Source organism: Passer montanus, unplaced genomic scaffold (genome assembly GCF_014805655.1).
Source record: "Passer montanus isolate IOZ18808 unplaced genomic scaffold, ASM1480565v1 scaffold27, whole genome shotgun sequence".
NCBI lineage: Eukaryota > Metazoa > Chordata > Aves > Passeriformes > Passeridae > Passer > Passer montanus.
In genome coordinates, this window is record NW_024367372.1 from 7,952,145 (window position 1) to 7,966,014 (window position 13,870).

The 13,870-nt window shown below is 40.3% G+C and overlaps 2 protein-coding genes across 11 annotated transcripts in view; both read right to left on the reverse strand.

The window, feature by feature from the left end:
- PAPOLA (poly(A) polymerase alpha) overlaps window positions 1-8,070 on the reverse strand; it is a 43,767-nt gene extending 35,697 nt beyond the window's left edge. For 5 of the 6 annotated variants that reach the window (XM_039712448.1, XM_039712446.1, XM_039712447.1 and 2 more), the window contains exon 1: window positions 7,921-8,070. In XM_039712448.1, coding sequence (XP_039568382.1) covers window positions 7,921-7,928 — 8 coding nt within the window. In that variant the 5' untranslated portion in view covers window positions 7,929-8,070. Of the gene's footprint in view, window positions 1-7,086; window positions 7,220-7,920 lie in introns of those variants that run through there. The other variant, XM_039712449.1, reaches the window with a different exon arrangement.
- An 820-nt stretch (window positions 8,071-8,890) lies between these two features.
- AK7 (adenylate kinase 7) overlaps window positions 8,891-13,870 on the reverse strand; it is a 29,142-nt gene continuing 24,162 nt past the window's right edge. For all 5 annotated transcript variants that reach the window (XM_039712696.1, XM_039712695.1, XM_039712694.1 and 2 more), the window contains 2 exons: window positions 11,736-11,894; window positions 8,891-10,063 (listed from right to left, as the gene is read on the reverse strand). In XM_039712696.1, coding sequence (XP_039568630.1) covers window positions 10,013-10,063; window positions 11,736-11,894 — 210 coding nt within the window. In that variant the 3' untranslated portion in view covers window positions 8,891-10,012. The remainder of the gene's footprint in view (window positions 10,064-11,735; window positions 11,895-13,870) is intronic.

A 13,870-nucleotide genomic window follows, 5' to 3' on the forward strand; every position in this document is an offset into this window, starting at 1 on the left:
CAAAATGAGAAATATTTTCACAAGGCTAACTACCTAATACATGTGGAAAAACTAAAGCAATACTTCAATTTTACTTCCATTATTTGTCATCATCATCTCAAGATTTCATTCCTCATTTCCATAAAGACTATAAAAAAACCCTAAATTAAAAATTGACAAGAACCCACAAAACATGATATAGTTTTCCACTAGTTAAACCCATTTAATAACGACTCCAAGTACTATAATTTGTTTGCAACCAAGAATTTAGTCACAATGCAAGCTTGAGCATATCTGTCCCTTTGCTCATCAGAAAAAAGAAAAAGAAAAAAAAAGAAAAAAAAAGAAAGCAAGAAAGCATATCAGGAAAAATACATTTAAAAGTGTACATGTAAAAAGATGAACCATCAAGTAATTGTGGGGACTGGGGCAGTGTCTGGGAAAATTATTCTATACTTTATCCTTTAGCTATGAGGTTTCAATCAACTAATAAAGAATCTGGTAGGAGATGAATAATTAATATACATTCTAGGACTGTAGGTGTCAATGCAAACACTTTTTTTAAAAAGCTGTTCAGACAAATTACATAAAACAGTAATTCAAATTAAGGACAAAGGAAGCCACTAAAACTTTTGGCTCCTTCTAAAACTTTCTCCTCTTCAAAAAAAAACCTTAAGGAATGTCAACACAAATAGTAGCTTCAGCCACTTAACTGCCTCTAAAAAAAGCAGCCAGAAAACAAAAAGTCTCTATATATAAACATCCTTTGAATATTTTAACTTATACCACAAAGCAAGTTTTTGAACTACATTTTCTCCCCTTTTGCCAACTGTTGATTTGAAGCAAAATATATGCTTTTTCATTTAAGATTTTTCAGTTTAATTTTGTAGATTTTTTTAAGCAGCAATACAAAACAATCAATATTTTAGCTTTGTGTAACAATTTCCTGATGTTCTAACTCTAATTTTCACCCATTCATAGCAAGAAACTGAATCCAATTCAGCAGATATCAGATTTCATTAGAAGAGCTGGCAAAACACAGTCTTGACAGATGCTGTTAGTAGATTTCAAAAAAGACTCAATGTCACTCAAAACCAGATTCTGCTGAGCTGATTTCTGAAATCAGCAATGCTGACAGAGGCCTCTATATTCCCCCTACTTGTAAGGATCACGATTCACAAATTCCAGAAGTAACAACTTAAACATAATCCTTTATATTGTCTATAAAATTACAGTGCATAAACCCCAGCCAAACATCAGCTCTCTTCCCTAGTCTGGTTTACACACAGCCCTGGCAGTGCAATGTGCAGCTCTGCCTTCAAACCACCACACTGCAATGATTTAAACCAGCGCTCCTCCAACCCCTGCAGGACCACCAGAGCACGGCCACAGGGCACAAACAAGCTTTGAAACTGCTCGCTAAAACAACAGCTTCAAACAACCAATTACATCCATCACCAGATATATATCTCTGGGAGCTGTTACATAAAGCCAGCTACAGTTCTTACATTTACTTTTGCAATAATGAAATAACGATGTTATCAACAGCACTGGACTTCCCCAACACAAGTGTTTCACCTATTTTTGAGCACTGAGGAGTTAGTAAGTACCCTTTGGCTGAGTTAGTGTGTAACAATTCACAGCACAACTGCCTCCAAGACTTTAGAGCTGCAGAAGACAGTTAACATGTAATTAACACTGAAGAGAACATAGGTAATTTCCAGATAAAAACATTGAAATTGAAGCTTTGCTGTTTATACCTTCCAAGTTAACTCTAGTCTAAGGCTCCTGTAGCACAATAAATATGAAAAAAAAAATCCTTTGGAAAATAAAAAAAAAAGATAGTATGGCTAGAAATTTTGTTAAACTTAATGAAGGACAGAATCAAGTAACATTCTGTTCATGTATTCATTTAAAAGGCAGTTTTAATGAAAGCTAACATAAACAAGTAAAGGTATATCCTCTCCCTGCCTCCTACCTTCCATGGAGATCATGCTCACACTCCAGCATCTTCCCTTAGTCACATATGGACATGCTACCTTTTACTTGTGACACATCCAGAGAAGAGCTTAAGCTACCAATTTTATTCAAAGAGCAGGTGAAAAGCCAGGGAAGTATCAGTGCTAACCTTCTACCCAGACCAGTTAGAGATTAGACTTGCTGGGGAGTCAATACCTTGACTGTACGTCACTTCTGGTACTCACTCAAGTTACACATTAACAAAAAGAGTATTAAACAGAAACTGAAGTTCCATCTCAGCTACTCACTCTTGACAACCTCAGAGAGAGATTTGGCAGATCATCTGGGTCTGACATAACTGAAAGCATGTTTAGGGCTCATTGAATTGTGGGATTTTTGGTTGTGGGTTTTTTTTTGGTTTTTTTTTTTTTGGTGTGTGTGTTTGTTTTTGTTTTTAATTTAAAAAAAGCTAAGCTTTTCTTTTTAAGATCACAAAGAAAATTAAGATTCAGTATAAGGCTTTTGGGTTTGTTTGTTGTCAATCACATGTAAACATGAAGATCATCCTATCACTCTGAGAAGACCATGAGCTATCTATCAATTGCACAAATATAAAATAATGTTACAGAAAATGAGGCAATTAAATTTAACATGCTATTGCTGCACCTCTGGTTTAACCTGAATTTTTGAACAACATATACTAACAATTTACTATGCACAAATTGGGCAACAGCTACAGTGGATTTATTCTAGAGTGTTATGGTTTGGTATTTCATATTCAAATATTAATTTCATCAGCAAGAAACATACATACCCTTTTTCCCCCCATACAAAAACACAGACACAAAGCTCTAGTCTGTGCTAAGCTGAAGGCAGTGCAGCCAAACAACTTCTTCCTCAGAACTTCAAGTTTTGGTAGGCAGTATCTTTATACTGTTACCAGTAACTACCAAACTAGAAGAACAGACCTTGCCTACATGGTCAGTGCTAAAATCCATTTTAAACGGAGTGCAGAAGTGGAAGGAAAAAAAAAAAAATAAAGCTTTTAAGAAGCTTTACAGTTTCCAGAGCATACACCTCTAAATACCTTTATATGGAAGTGACTAAAAGTTGTTCTAAGGTAGAGGAGGGATTACACTGCATTTTTGAAGATCAGATGACATCCTGAACACATCCATTTAAACTGAACATAGCACAAATACCGCTATACCTATGTAACACTGTCCCATATATAACTAAGACTTGGATAGAAATTCCAAGTTCTGTACTACTGTTTGCTTTTACAACACTAGAACCTTTCTCCATCCTCAGCAAAATGAACAATCCTGTCATGAACTTTTTCAGATGTGCTTTGTATTTAAACCAAATCCTACCCCCACAAGAAAACCTGTCTTTCTTAACACTTGTTCTTCTCTCCCTGTATTCCACATCCATTCTAACAGTACTATTTTTAGCACTATTTCTGTTAAGATTTTACATTTCTTATCACAAACAAATACAGTTGCTGTCAGCACCACACTAACTAAATATGATGCTCCTGAAATTTGGGAAACTTCACAAAAAAATAAACTTCACAAAAATAAAAGACAATACAAACAACTGAAATATTAAAAATACATAGTGTAATACTGAACAAATCATAGCAATTTAAATCCCCCTAAGTTTCAAACTCATCCAGATACTAAGACAAAACACACAACTTAAGGACTCTCAATGATTACCCTCACTTCTCTATCTGCCTCTACTGATTAGCTCAGCAAAATGCATTCCTTTTTACTTGCTGATGTAAGACACCCAAGTCAGATTCCAGAAACTATACTGGTCATCACACCATCTGGTTAACCAGCTGGAGCTAAATTCATGCAGCTCAAGCTCCACTGTGTCCAGATTCAGAGAAACTCCGTTGAGGAGTTTTGCTTCTTTTTATGTTTCCTTCAGCAATGAGTATCTGGCAATTCAGAATGAAGATTCCAGCTTAACACTAACACCATCACTCCAGACAAAGTTTCAAAAATCTAGGCAGGAAACATCAATGAAGCCTGTGCAAATCAGTTACTGGGGAGCATGTGTTTCAAATGGTTAATACAGCTGTCCCTCCTGAATAAAAGTTTCAATATCTAGCAGAATATCACTGGCAATCAGGCCATGAATTAAGTCTTCACCTGTCAGTATGAGGTGTTCAAAACAAACACTGATTTGAACACAGGCATTGGAGCAATTGCACGTAACAGGGGTACAGAAGAGGCTCACCTATGGCAAAAGGAAGGTCATTCACACACATTCTGACCCTGGACACTCTCCTGAGCTCTACGGCTCTTCTGTTCACACAGAATAGGAAAGGCAGCATGTGCAAACAAAAACCCATCCACAATAGTCTTACTAACACAACGGAAGGAGAAGTTTCTCAAGTTTAAAGAAAAGAAAGTGCTAAGGAACTGCACAGACAGCAGTTCAACCAAAACCTATTTTTATTGCTATACAGGAGACAAAAAACTCAAGAGCAATTTAAGAAATTCAGTAAGGCTGAGTCAAAAGATAACAGGGACTATAAACTAAGAAACATGAATCCCACAAAGCATTTCACTGTTAAGAGATTAATTTGTCTCAGTGGTGAAATCTGCTCAGCCCAAAATAACTGGGTTTCCAAGTTCTGTAAAATACCTTTACTTTAACAGATTAACAGGTATAAACTCAGTCCTTCTTTAGAGTGATACTGGAAGACTGAAAGCTGTTGCAAAACCATATATCCTTGCCATCTAATCCTCAGCACAGATTTTTATATTAATTGTTTCTCAATTAAGAAAGCTATCACTTTACGTTATGGCAACTATTCCTCAAAAGTCAGTCCATTGCTCTGCAAAGTTAAGAATAATTTAATTCCTTTCCTAACAGCCTGTAAAATTCTCAACTCCCTCTGTTCAGAAACACACTACTTATCCATTCCCAGTCAGCACAAGCCATTTTAAATACAGTGCTGTATTTCTGGCATGTAAGCTGACAGTCTCTAATGAAAAGTGAAGAAAACAATGACTTTGCTATATCTACAGCAAAATTCAGTGAAAAAAAAAAATGAAGTCTTACTTCAGAAGTGAGAATCAGCTTGACTGTCCACTGAAGAGAATAACTCTTAATGACATTCCAAAACTCTAATACAGAAGTTACCAATACTAACAATGCTTAAAATTTATAGATCTTGTGGCACTTTTAAATGTTCATGTATATGACTCAAAGTACTTTTCCACTTCTGGTTACAGAAAAAAACAAAATATTTCAAAAGTGTTTTGCCATGAATTCAGCAGACACAGACATTAAGTGTCCTTGTCCAGCATACCAAGAAACAGATTCATGTTTTCTCTATCTGGAGAGTCAGAAAGCCCCAGGTTACATGACAAGACTAAATCATCACTCTTATAAACATAGGCTTCTGACTCAGTGAAGCTGGAGCTTTCTGTATAAGCCCCAGATCCAACCAAAATACATGAACAGCTTAGTGAGTTCATTCTTCCCTGGCATCTTATGTTTCAGATAAGGCACAGGACCATTCTATACATAACCATGCACTAAAATGTATCTTTATGACAGGGGACAGTCATCCTTGTTTCTAATCAGCTTTTTTGTTAAGGACTTCTTCCTTATACAGCTGCTAGCACTTTCCACATGAGAATTTTAACAAAAAGTCACATCAGTTTCTAGGATAAATTTTAATATTTAAAAAATACTAAAGGCTTCTGTAAATGCAGATATCAGCAGCCTTACTACTGCTGTACCACGTACAGGAAGAATTTGATTGGTTTCATACTGTTAGTAAGTGCAATATGAACACTGGTGTACTGGCGAACTCTGGAGAACCCGGAACTCCAAGTCAAGAATAATGACAACCTCTGGTTGTATGAGAAATCAGTTTTGAAAAGGCCTGTCAATTGTAAACACCACAGCTGAAAACAAAGTTTCAACATATTGAAAGATCAGGCCAAAAAAAAAGGAAAGAAAAAAAAAGAACATTTTGTCACCATGCAAGTTTGGCAGAATATTGAAAGATCAGGCCAAAAAAAAAAAGGAAATAAAAAAAAAAGAACATTTTGTCACCATGCAAGTTTGGCAGCAACATAGGGTTGTTCCACTTTCACTCAAAAATATTATAGTCCAGAAGACAGAATCAACTGTCTGGAAAGAATTATAGAGGAAAAATCTTCCCAAGCTGCCTCTTTCTTTTCTCTAAAGTTAGAGGTATCACTTCACTAACTCAAGAATTAGCATTACCAGCATTTCTACTTACTGGCATTATAATGCTCACTTTAAAGTCTTGACTGGATGATACCAAGTCAACAATGTCAAACATACAAATGCATAAACTGAGAAAGCTTCATTTTTGCTAACTACAATAAATCTGCTTTACTAGTTAAGTTGCCAAGTAATGTTTATAATGAAAATAGGAATAACTTGGTGCCATTGTAACCATGTACTGTTATTTAAGTATTTCTAGCTAAAGTATCATAGACACCTACATCAAGAGAAATTATCATTCCAAACTTTCCAAAGTTAAAGATCGCTACTATTAAAAGCAGCCCAAACTTTTAAGTGTTGTTACTAAGCCTTCGGAATTTATGTAGTCACAACACAATAACCTAAGAATGAAAGCAAGTGGAATAAACACCCTCCCATTTTCCTGAGGCTGAAAAGCCTAACTAACTTCAAAAGCTGACTTCTGGTAACTTTTCATTGCCGTAATTAACATATGCAAAACTTATCTATAAAGACATTGGCGCTTCGTTACACAAGCATTAGTCCCTACTCAGCATAACCATTTTCCTTCCCGCATCCACTCACTGGTCCTTTCCCTGCCATAAACCCTCTCAGATAAATTTCTATCATGTCATCTACCCCATGACTAACTTTGCAGTACTTCAGACTGAATTAACAACCACAACAGACAACCCTGGCTATTCGCCACTTAAAAGTTGACATATTTTTAACCGCAGTGAATAATCCCAAATTATAAGTGAGAGAAAGGGTGTAAAATCACAAATTCTTTGTATTTCTCCTTCAACGAAAAAAAAAAACCACCACACAAACAAAAAACAAACCAACAGACCAACTGAACAAAATATATAAACATGCCTTATTCTGAAAAATCACTTGATTACCTACACATCACTGTTTCCCTCGATCTCTATAATGTAAGATTATGAACTTCAGAACTGAGACGCTGCAAGTTTTGTCGTCTCAATAAGAATTCATAAAAACATCAGCGATGAAGAAAAAAACAAAAAAGCAAGCGGAGAAAAAAAATGCCAGAGGTGGGGTGAAAAAAAAATCCGCGAAGAAAGCGGGATGAATAAGGTCACACTTCGCTATTGCCGGCTGCCGGCAGGGTCACGGCACGGCACGGCCAGCGCACAGGCGCCCCGCACGGGCCCGGCTGCCGGCCGGGGGCGCTGCCCGGGGCCGCCGGCAGCGGGGCTGCCAAGGGCAGCACGCCGGCCTCGGGGAGCCCGCTGGAACCAGCGGCCCAGGGTCTGCTGCCCCGGAACGGGAAAAACCGGCCCGCGTGGTCACAGCGGGAGAGACTTCACCGGGGCTCTGGGGGGAAAGCGCGGCACCCTGGGCGGGCAGGGGACAAACACGCGGGTCTCGCCCCTCCGTGCGCCCGACCCAGCAGCGGGAGGGGAGGCCGCCGCACGCGTCCCCCCCCGTCCCGCACGCTGCCGCTGCGAGACCGCAAAGGCGGCGACAACAAGGCAAAGACCGTATCACGATCACCTCCGGGGCTCACACGATGGGGGGCGAGAAAGCGTGGGGCTCCGGGCGGCGCGGGCAGCAGCGCCAGGGCCGCACACTGCGGCAGCGGAAGCGCCCGGGCCGGGGGACCGCGAGGGGGAAGGGCCCGAGCCCCGGCAGGAAGGGCCCGGGCATGTGGGGAGCGCCGGGCCCGGGCCGGCACAACGCGAGCCCCGAGCGCGCCCCGCGAGCTCCCGGACTTACAACGGCATCGTCTCTCCGGCCCCTCCTCCTCCGCCTCCGCCGCCACCACCGCCGCCGCGTCGTCCCCTTCTTCCTCCTCCTCTTCCTCCTCCCCCACCGCTGCCGCCTGAGGACCGGTCACTCGTCCCGCGGAGCGGCGGGAGCCGCGACCATGGCACAGGCCGGGGCCAGGCCCCGGGAGCGGAGGGAGCGGCTGTGCCGGGCCCGGCCGCCGCCGCCGCTTCAACCACCGCCGCCGCCGCGTCGTCCCCTTCTTCCTCCTCTTCCTCCTCCCCCACCGCTGCCGCCTGAGGACCGGTCACTCGTCCCGCGGAGCGGCGGGAGCCGCGACCATGGCACAGGCCGGGGCCAGGCCCCGGGAGCGGAGGGAGCGGCTGTGCCGGGCCCGGCCGCCGCCGCCGCTTCACTCGCCTCTTCCCCTCCGGCCTTCTAACATGGCGCCCGGACGCTACCACAGCAACGTCCCGGGGCGGGGGGGGCCTGACGCAGCGCGGCGAACACCCCCGCACTGCGCGCACGCTCGCCCGGCCGCGCTTGCGCAGAGGGAGGCGGGGCCGCCGGGCACGCTGGGGAATGTAGTCGTGGCGGCGACGGCAGCGGCGGCGGCCGAGGTTTGAAAACAAAGCGCCAACGGCCGCGGGGCGGCGCGTGCGCGGGGACGGCCGGGACGGGACGGGCTCGGCTGGGCTCGGCTCGGGCTCGGCTGGGGCTCGGCTGGGCTCGGCTCGGGCTCGGCCCGGCTCGGCTCGGCTCGACACCGCAGTCTCCGGGAGCCGCTCCAGCGCCCTGGGCTCGGCCGGGTCTCGTTCAAAGGCGGCCCCGTGCGTGCCTGTGGCTGCCCAAGCAAACGGATCTTCTTCTAAGAATTGTTCCTGAAACATCTGCCTGCAGTAGTCGGCATAAACTTTCAGAATATTATAAAAAAGTCATACTCTTTATAGATTAGCTCAAAACTTTATTCTTAGAAAAATCAAAGCGTTACACTAACTCTAGAGAAAACCTTGTTTGCCTTTCTTTTAAGGGTCCAGGTTTCATCTTTAATCTGAAGAATAGTACTTTCAAACTTTCAAAAAAAGTGTCCAAAACTACCAATTTTCATCTTAAACTGTCTCACAGGACAAATGGTGACTTTGGCTGACAGCATATAGGACATATAAATCACAAAAAATATGTGATTCTTTAGAGTAGGAGATGACGAATTCTATTCCCAACTTGTCTGTGTAACTATGAAAACAGGTGAAATAAGATACTCTACAAAAACACTAATACATCTGAATAGAAACATCGGGCATTAACATGACTAAAATTCTGATACTCAAAAGTTATAGACAAAATAGCTGTCAAATGTTTCACTATGTATCACTATTGATTCAGCTCCTCCACTTTCCCCCCTCCTTTTGCACAAAGGGCCTTGCCTTCTGTTTTGACAAAATCCTGTATTTGTTTTACACCAAGTATGCAATCACTTCCAGCTCAGTCAGCACAGATATGGTTCCTGGGACAGCTGGATGAAGTCAGCAACACTGAGAAGGACAGCCATGTGCTGGAAATTCTAGATTATTCAAGAATCTCTAAAAAATATGTATCTAGTGTTGAATGCTGAAGATTATTAAATGAGTTCTACAGCCATGTGTTTGGTACCAAAGTAAAACACAGGTTTTATGACATATCTGTGCAGGAAAACTGTTTACCAGTCAGTCTTCAGTGCAGCACAAGACTGTATTGTGTGACTTTTTACCTCGTAGCTGGGAAGGGAAATAAGAGTTTGCTGCTTCTATTTATTTCCTTTTTCAGTAGAAATACTTTTCTTTTTTTGATAAAAGTTTTTCTCAGGCTAGCTGCCTACATTCACTAAGGATTAGAACAATAATATACAGATGTGTAAATGTATCAATCAATATGTGCCGCAAATTGAAATGTTGTAGAAGAGGATTAAAAGCCCATTACAAAATAGTAATAAAGTATGATAATTAAAAATGAAAATTGCATAGTAAGCCTAAATAAAAATAACATCAGAAACTAAGTATTTTTATCTAAAATGTATTAGGAATTTTCTCCCTTTTTGTTTCACAATTCCTGTTGCTGCTAGGATTTAACGTTTATTCCAGTCAATATCAGGACTGTTCTTGAAGAGATATTCTGCCTATAAACAGAAGAGTTTCAAAATTACAATTATTTTCACATCTCCAACTTCAAAATACAAAAGATATAGTGGATAACATTGCTTTGAACAAAACTTCAGCATGTATTAAATGTAACTTATAGCAGAAAATGTCAGAGAAATCTCTTTCCCCCAAATACTATCCAAAATGCCATCGACCTCACTCATGCTGTTCATAGCAGTCACTGTTTCTATCGTGGGCAAGGGAAGGAAGTGAGCCATTTATAACAGTTTTTGTCACTCCAAGGAAACATCTAGGGAGTACCCTAGAACCTGGTTTCTGGACCCACTGATACTGATCTTTAAAAGTTATGAGGGAAGATCTCATAGTCCTGCAGCTACAGGTAGCTGTCACTCACCAGTAGGCAAAAAGAAAACATTCCTTAGTGCCTGAAGTTGGATTCTAACACCATTGCTTTCATTTCAAGCTTTTGCTTGATTAATAAAATGCTCAGTTTCAGCTTGTAAAGAGCTTGGTTAGGATGTCAGGCAGCACGGCAGCACAGCCATAACGTTAGAGCACGTGGATCCCTGTCTGAATGCAATGCTGACCCTGCTTGCAGCCCTAAGTTGAGCTTGATATAGTCCTGAGGTCATTTGCACCTGGAATTAGTCTGTGAATGTCCTAAGGACATTCACAATAAAAGATTTTCTCCTTTATTTATGTGTGTATTGTGAAGGGAATTACCAAAGAGCTTGCATTTATCATTATGACAGTGTGTTCAGTTGTGCCAGGGGAGTGGGGGTGGCAGGGGAAGAGTGATGTCCTGCTTTCTGAAGAGTTAAAAATTTAAAATTTGAAAGTAGACATAAGTAGCTAGAGTTTTTAGGCTGGTTGAACTTCATCTGAACCATATGGTTATGTTTTTAAGTCAAAGATGGATTACAGTGAAACCTGGCACTAACAAAATGAACATTAATAATACAATAGACAAAGCTGCAGCTTAAACATTACTTAAAAATTAATAGCTGGGGTAGACAGCCTGTAGATCATGGTATATGAACCGTAGCAACCACATTATTGTAACAACCAGAACCAACCAAAAGACCACTGAAACCATCCTAAGAGGATGTGGAGGTGACCCTTTAGCAAACCAATAAAGGGCAACCAGATCTCAGACCCTCACAGAGCTCTTGGTCCCATGAGGGATGTCCTGTGAGGGATGGGAAGTCTAGATTGTGAGGGTGTAATTGCCCGGGGATTTCTTTGCTTGGGGAGGCACCTAACTGCAGCTATCAGATAGCATAATTGGCACAAATCAATCTAGTGGATTGCCTAATGTAAAAAAGTTCTTTAACTTGTAGTCCTCTATGGCACAGCAGAATTGTCAGGGTACATAAGATGTGCAGAGAGCACGTACCAAGGGAAAACAGATTCTGGTAGTGATTTTTGTCCTAGTACTGTTTAACTACACTGGATCCTTCCCTTGATACACAGTATCAACTGATAATAAGTAGTATTATCACAATAAGAAGTAGTTTCTGGGTTTTAATTTTCACTATAATTGCTGCTCACCAGAATTACAGACTCTAATGATTAATTAGTTACTATCCTGAAAGTGGGGAGGAAATTTAAGTCCTTTCATTAATAGAGATTCTTTGTATCTATATTAGTATTCAAAAATATTTAAGAAACAAAACATAATCACCTTACCAGAAAATTGACTGGATCATCTGGCCTGATCCTACAACATTCATTTATCCCTTGCATAAGTGTTGGCATGACATTCTTCATTAAATAGTTTCGTAGTGGAACAGACTGGGCCTCTAATAACTCTTGTTCCTGTTTTTTCACTTCCTCCTGCTGTTTATTCTACAATTAATAAAGAAAAAAATAAAAGAATAAGTAATTATGTTTATAAAATCCATCAAATAACATGGCTAAATAGTGCTGGCCTAGAGGGAAAAAATAGTGTTAGAAGCTGTGGACAGAACTTTAAAGAACAAGTTGACAGTAAAAATTAACTGCTTATTAAATTTAGAGCACACAACATACTGAGGACAAAGAATTTAACATAATAAGCACTGACATAATCTCCTTACTAATTTTTTTTTTCTTTAACACCTAAAACGAGTTTTATTCTCAAGTCTTCCAGTGGTCCTGTTTCCATAAAGTATTTGGCAAAATGGTTGAAATACACTGTAGCACTTCAAAAATTAGTGCTATTGCAAAACAAAGATAGTTTCTTGAGGCTTATTTTAACTAGAGGGAAGGAGAATATTTTTACTCAGTAGAGAGCCCTGGCTTTCTAAATTTTTAATTTATTACTTGTGTTGGGTTTGTTTCGCTTTGGTTCCCTTGATTTGTTTTATTCGTATTTCATTGATGTTTTTGAGGGGGTTGAGAGTCAACTACACTAAAACCACAGTGAAATACATCTGTTTCCACCAGCTAAATTTATTTCTGTATTCAGGTTAAATCAAATTATATTTTTACACTCAAAAAGTAAGAGGGATGAGGAAATAAAACTGCTGCAAGCTTTTCTTCCTTCCATTCAATAGCACTTAGCAGCGTGCATACTTGCAGCAGCTTTAGCCAGAAAACTACTCCAACTCATTTTCATTGTCCTCTCTTCACTCATTTTATTCATCAGTAGCCCGAGTCATTAGAGATACAGCAAACAGATGATACTCTGAAGACTGCTTTTCTATACTCAAGGCATAACACAAAAGCAACATTCAGATGAAACAGATACACCAATTTTTACCTTATTCACTCAATCCAGGAGTGGTATTGAATAAATCTTGCAAGTGGTCTTTGGCCACTACTCGGAGACAACAGCTAATCTACAGTGTCAAGGGCAAATGAACAGTTGCTTAGATCTGATCATCTGCCTATTTTAAAGGATAATACGTTTTATTTAACACCTACTTCAGCTTTGATTAATGCAGTTTGCACTTTTAAAGGTAGATGGCTTGGATTGAATCTAGCTAAAATGTGTTACCTATTCTTACAAATTTTACAGGGTACAAAATACTGTTTAATGTTGAATGAAGCTGTAAATAATCAGCTTCATTCAACATTAAACCTTATATACAAGCCAACATCAGAGGAATGTAAATACTTCTTTAAATGTCAGTAATTTCAACATATTTTTACCCCATAGGTGTATGGGCATTCAAATAATAGAAAAGGACTTCTCTGTGGAAGGATCGGTTTGTTTTTAAATATCTCTAAAAGAAGACAATAGACTTGCCTTTTGGTGAATCGGCCTGACTTTGGGTGTGAACAGGAACATTCTTACAGTGCGAATTTCAGGTCATTCAACTAAATTGTCCTTGGGTGTGGAAAGGTAAATAATGAAAAAGCATCACGTGCATATCTTCTGGGGTCAGTTAGCCTAAATACCAAGTACTTATTAGATTATTAGCAAACAAAAACCATCCTTCAGTCTGCATCGGGTAGTCCTTACCGAACAGAGTACTTGGCTCTTACACACGTTCTTGCAGGCTCAGAAACCTTTCTGCAGTGTAGGCTGGAAGATTGGGCCAGTGTAGAGCTAAAAATCTAGTTTGATAATTAAGACTTAGTCAGGTGCTTAGAAGTAAACTGAGCAAAATGCAAAAGTCCTCTTCAACTTGGTAAGGAAAATCTCCATTGATTGTAGTCGACATTTATAAATGGTAAAATAGAAGAGCTACAGCACAGCAGCAACAAGAGTACCATAAAAGTATTTTAAAGACATGCTGATACCAAAATGCAAAACAATGCTATGTCTGTAATAAAAAAGGCATTATATTCTGTAAGATGGGCTTTAAAATGCACTGTGGAGATAGCTTGACCCAGAC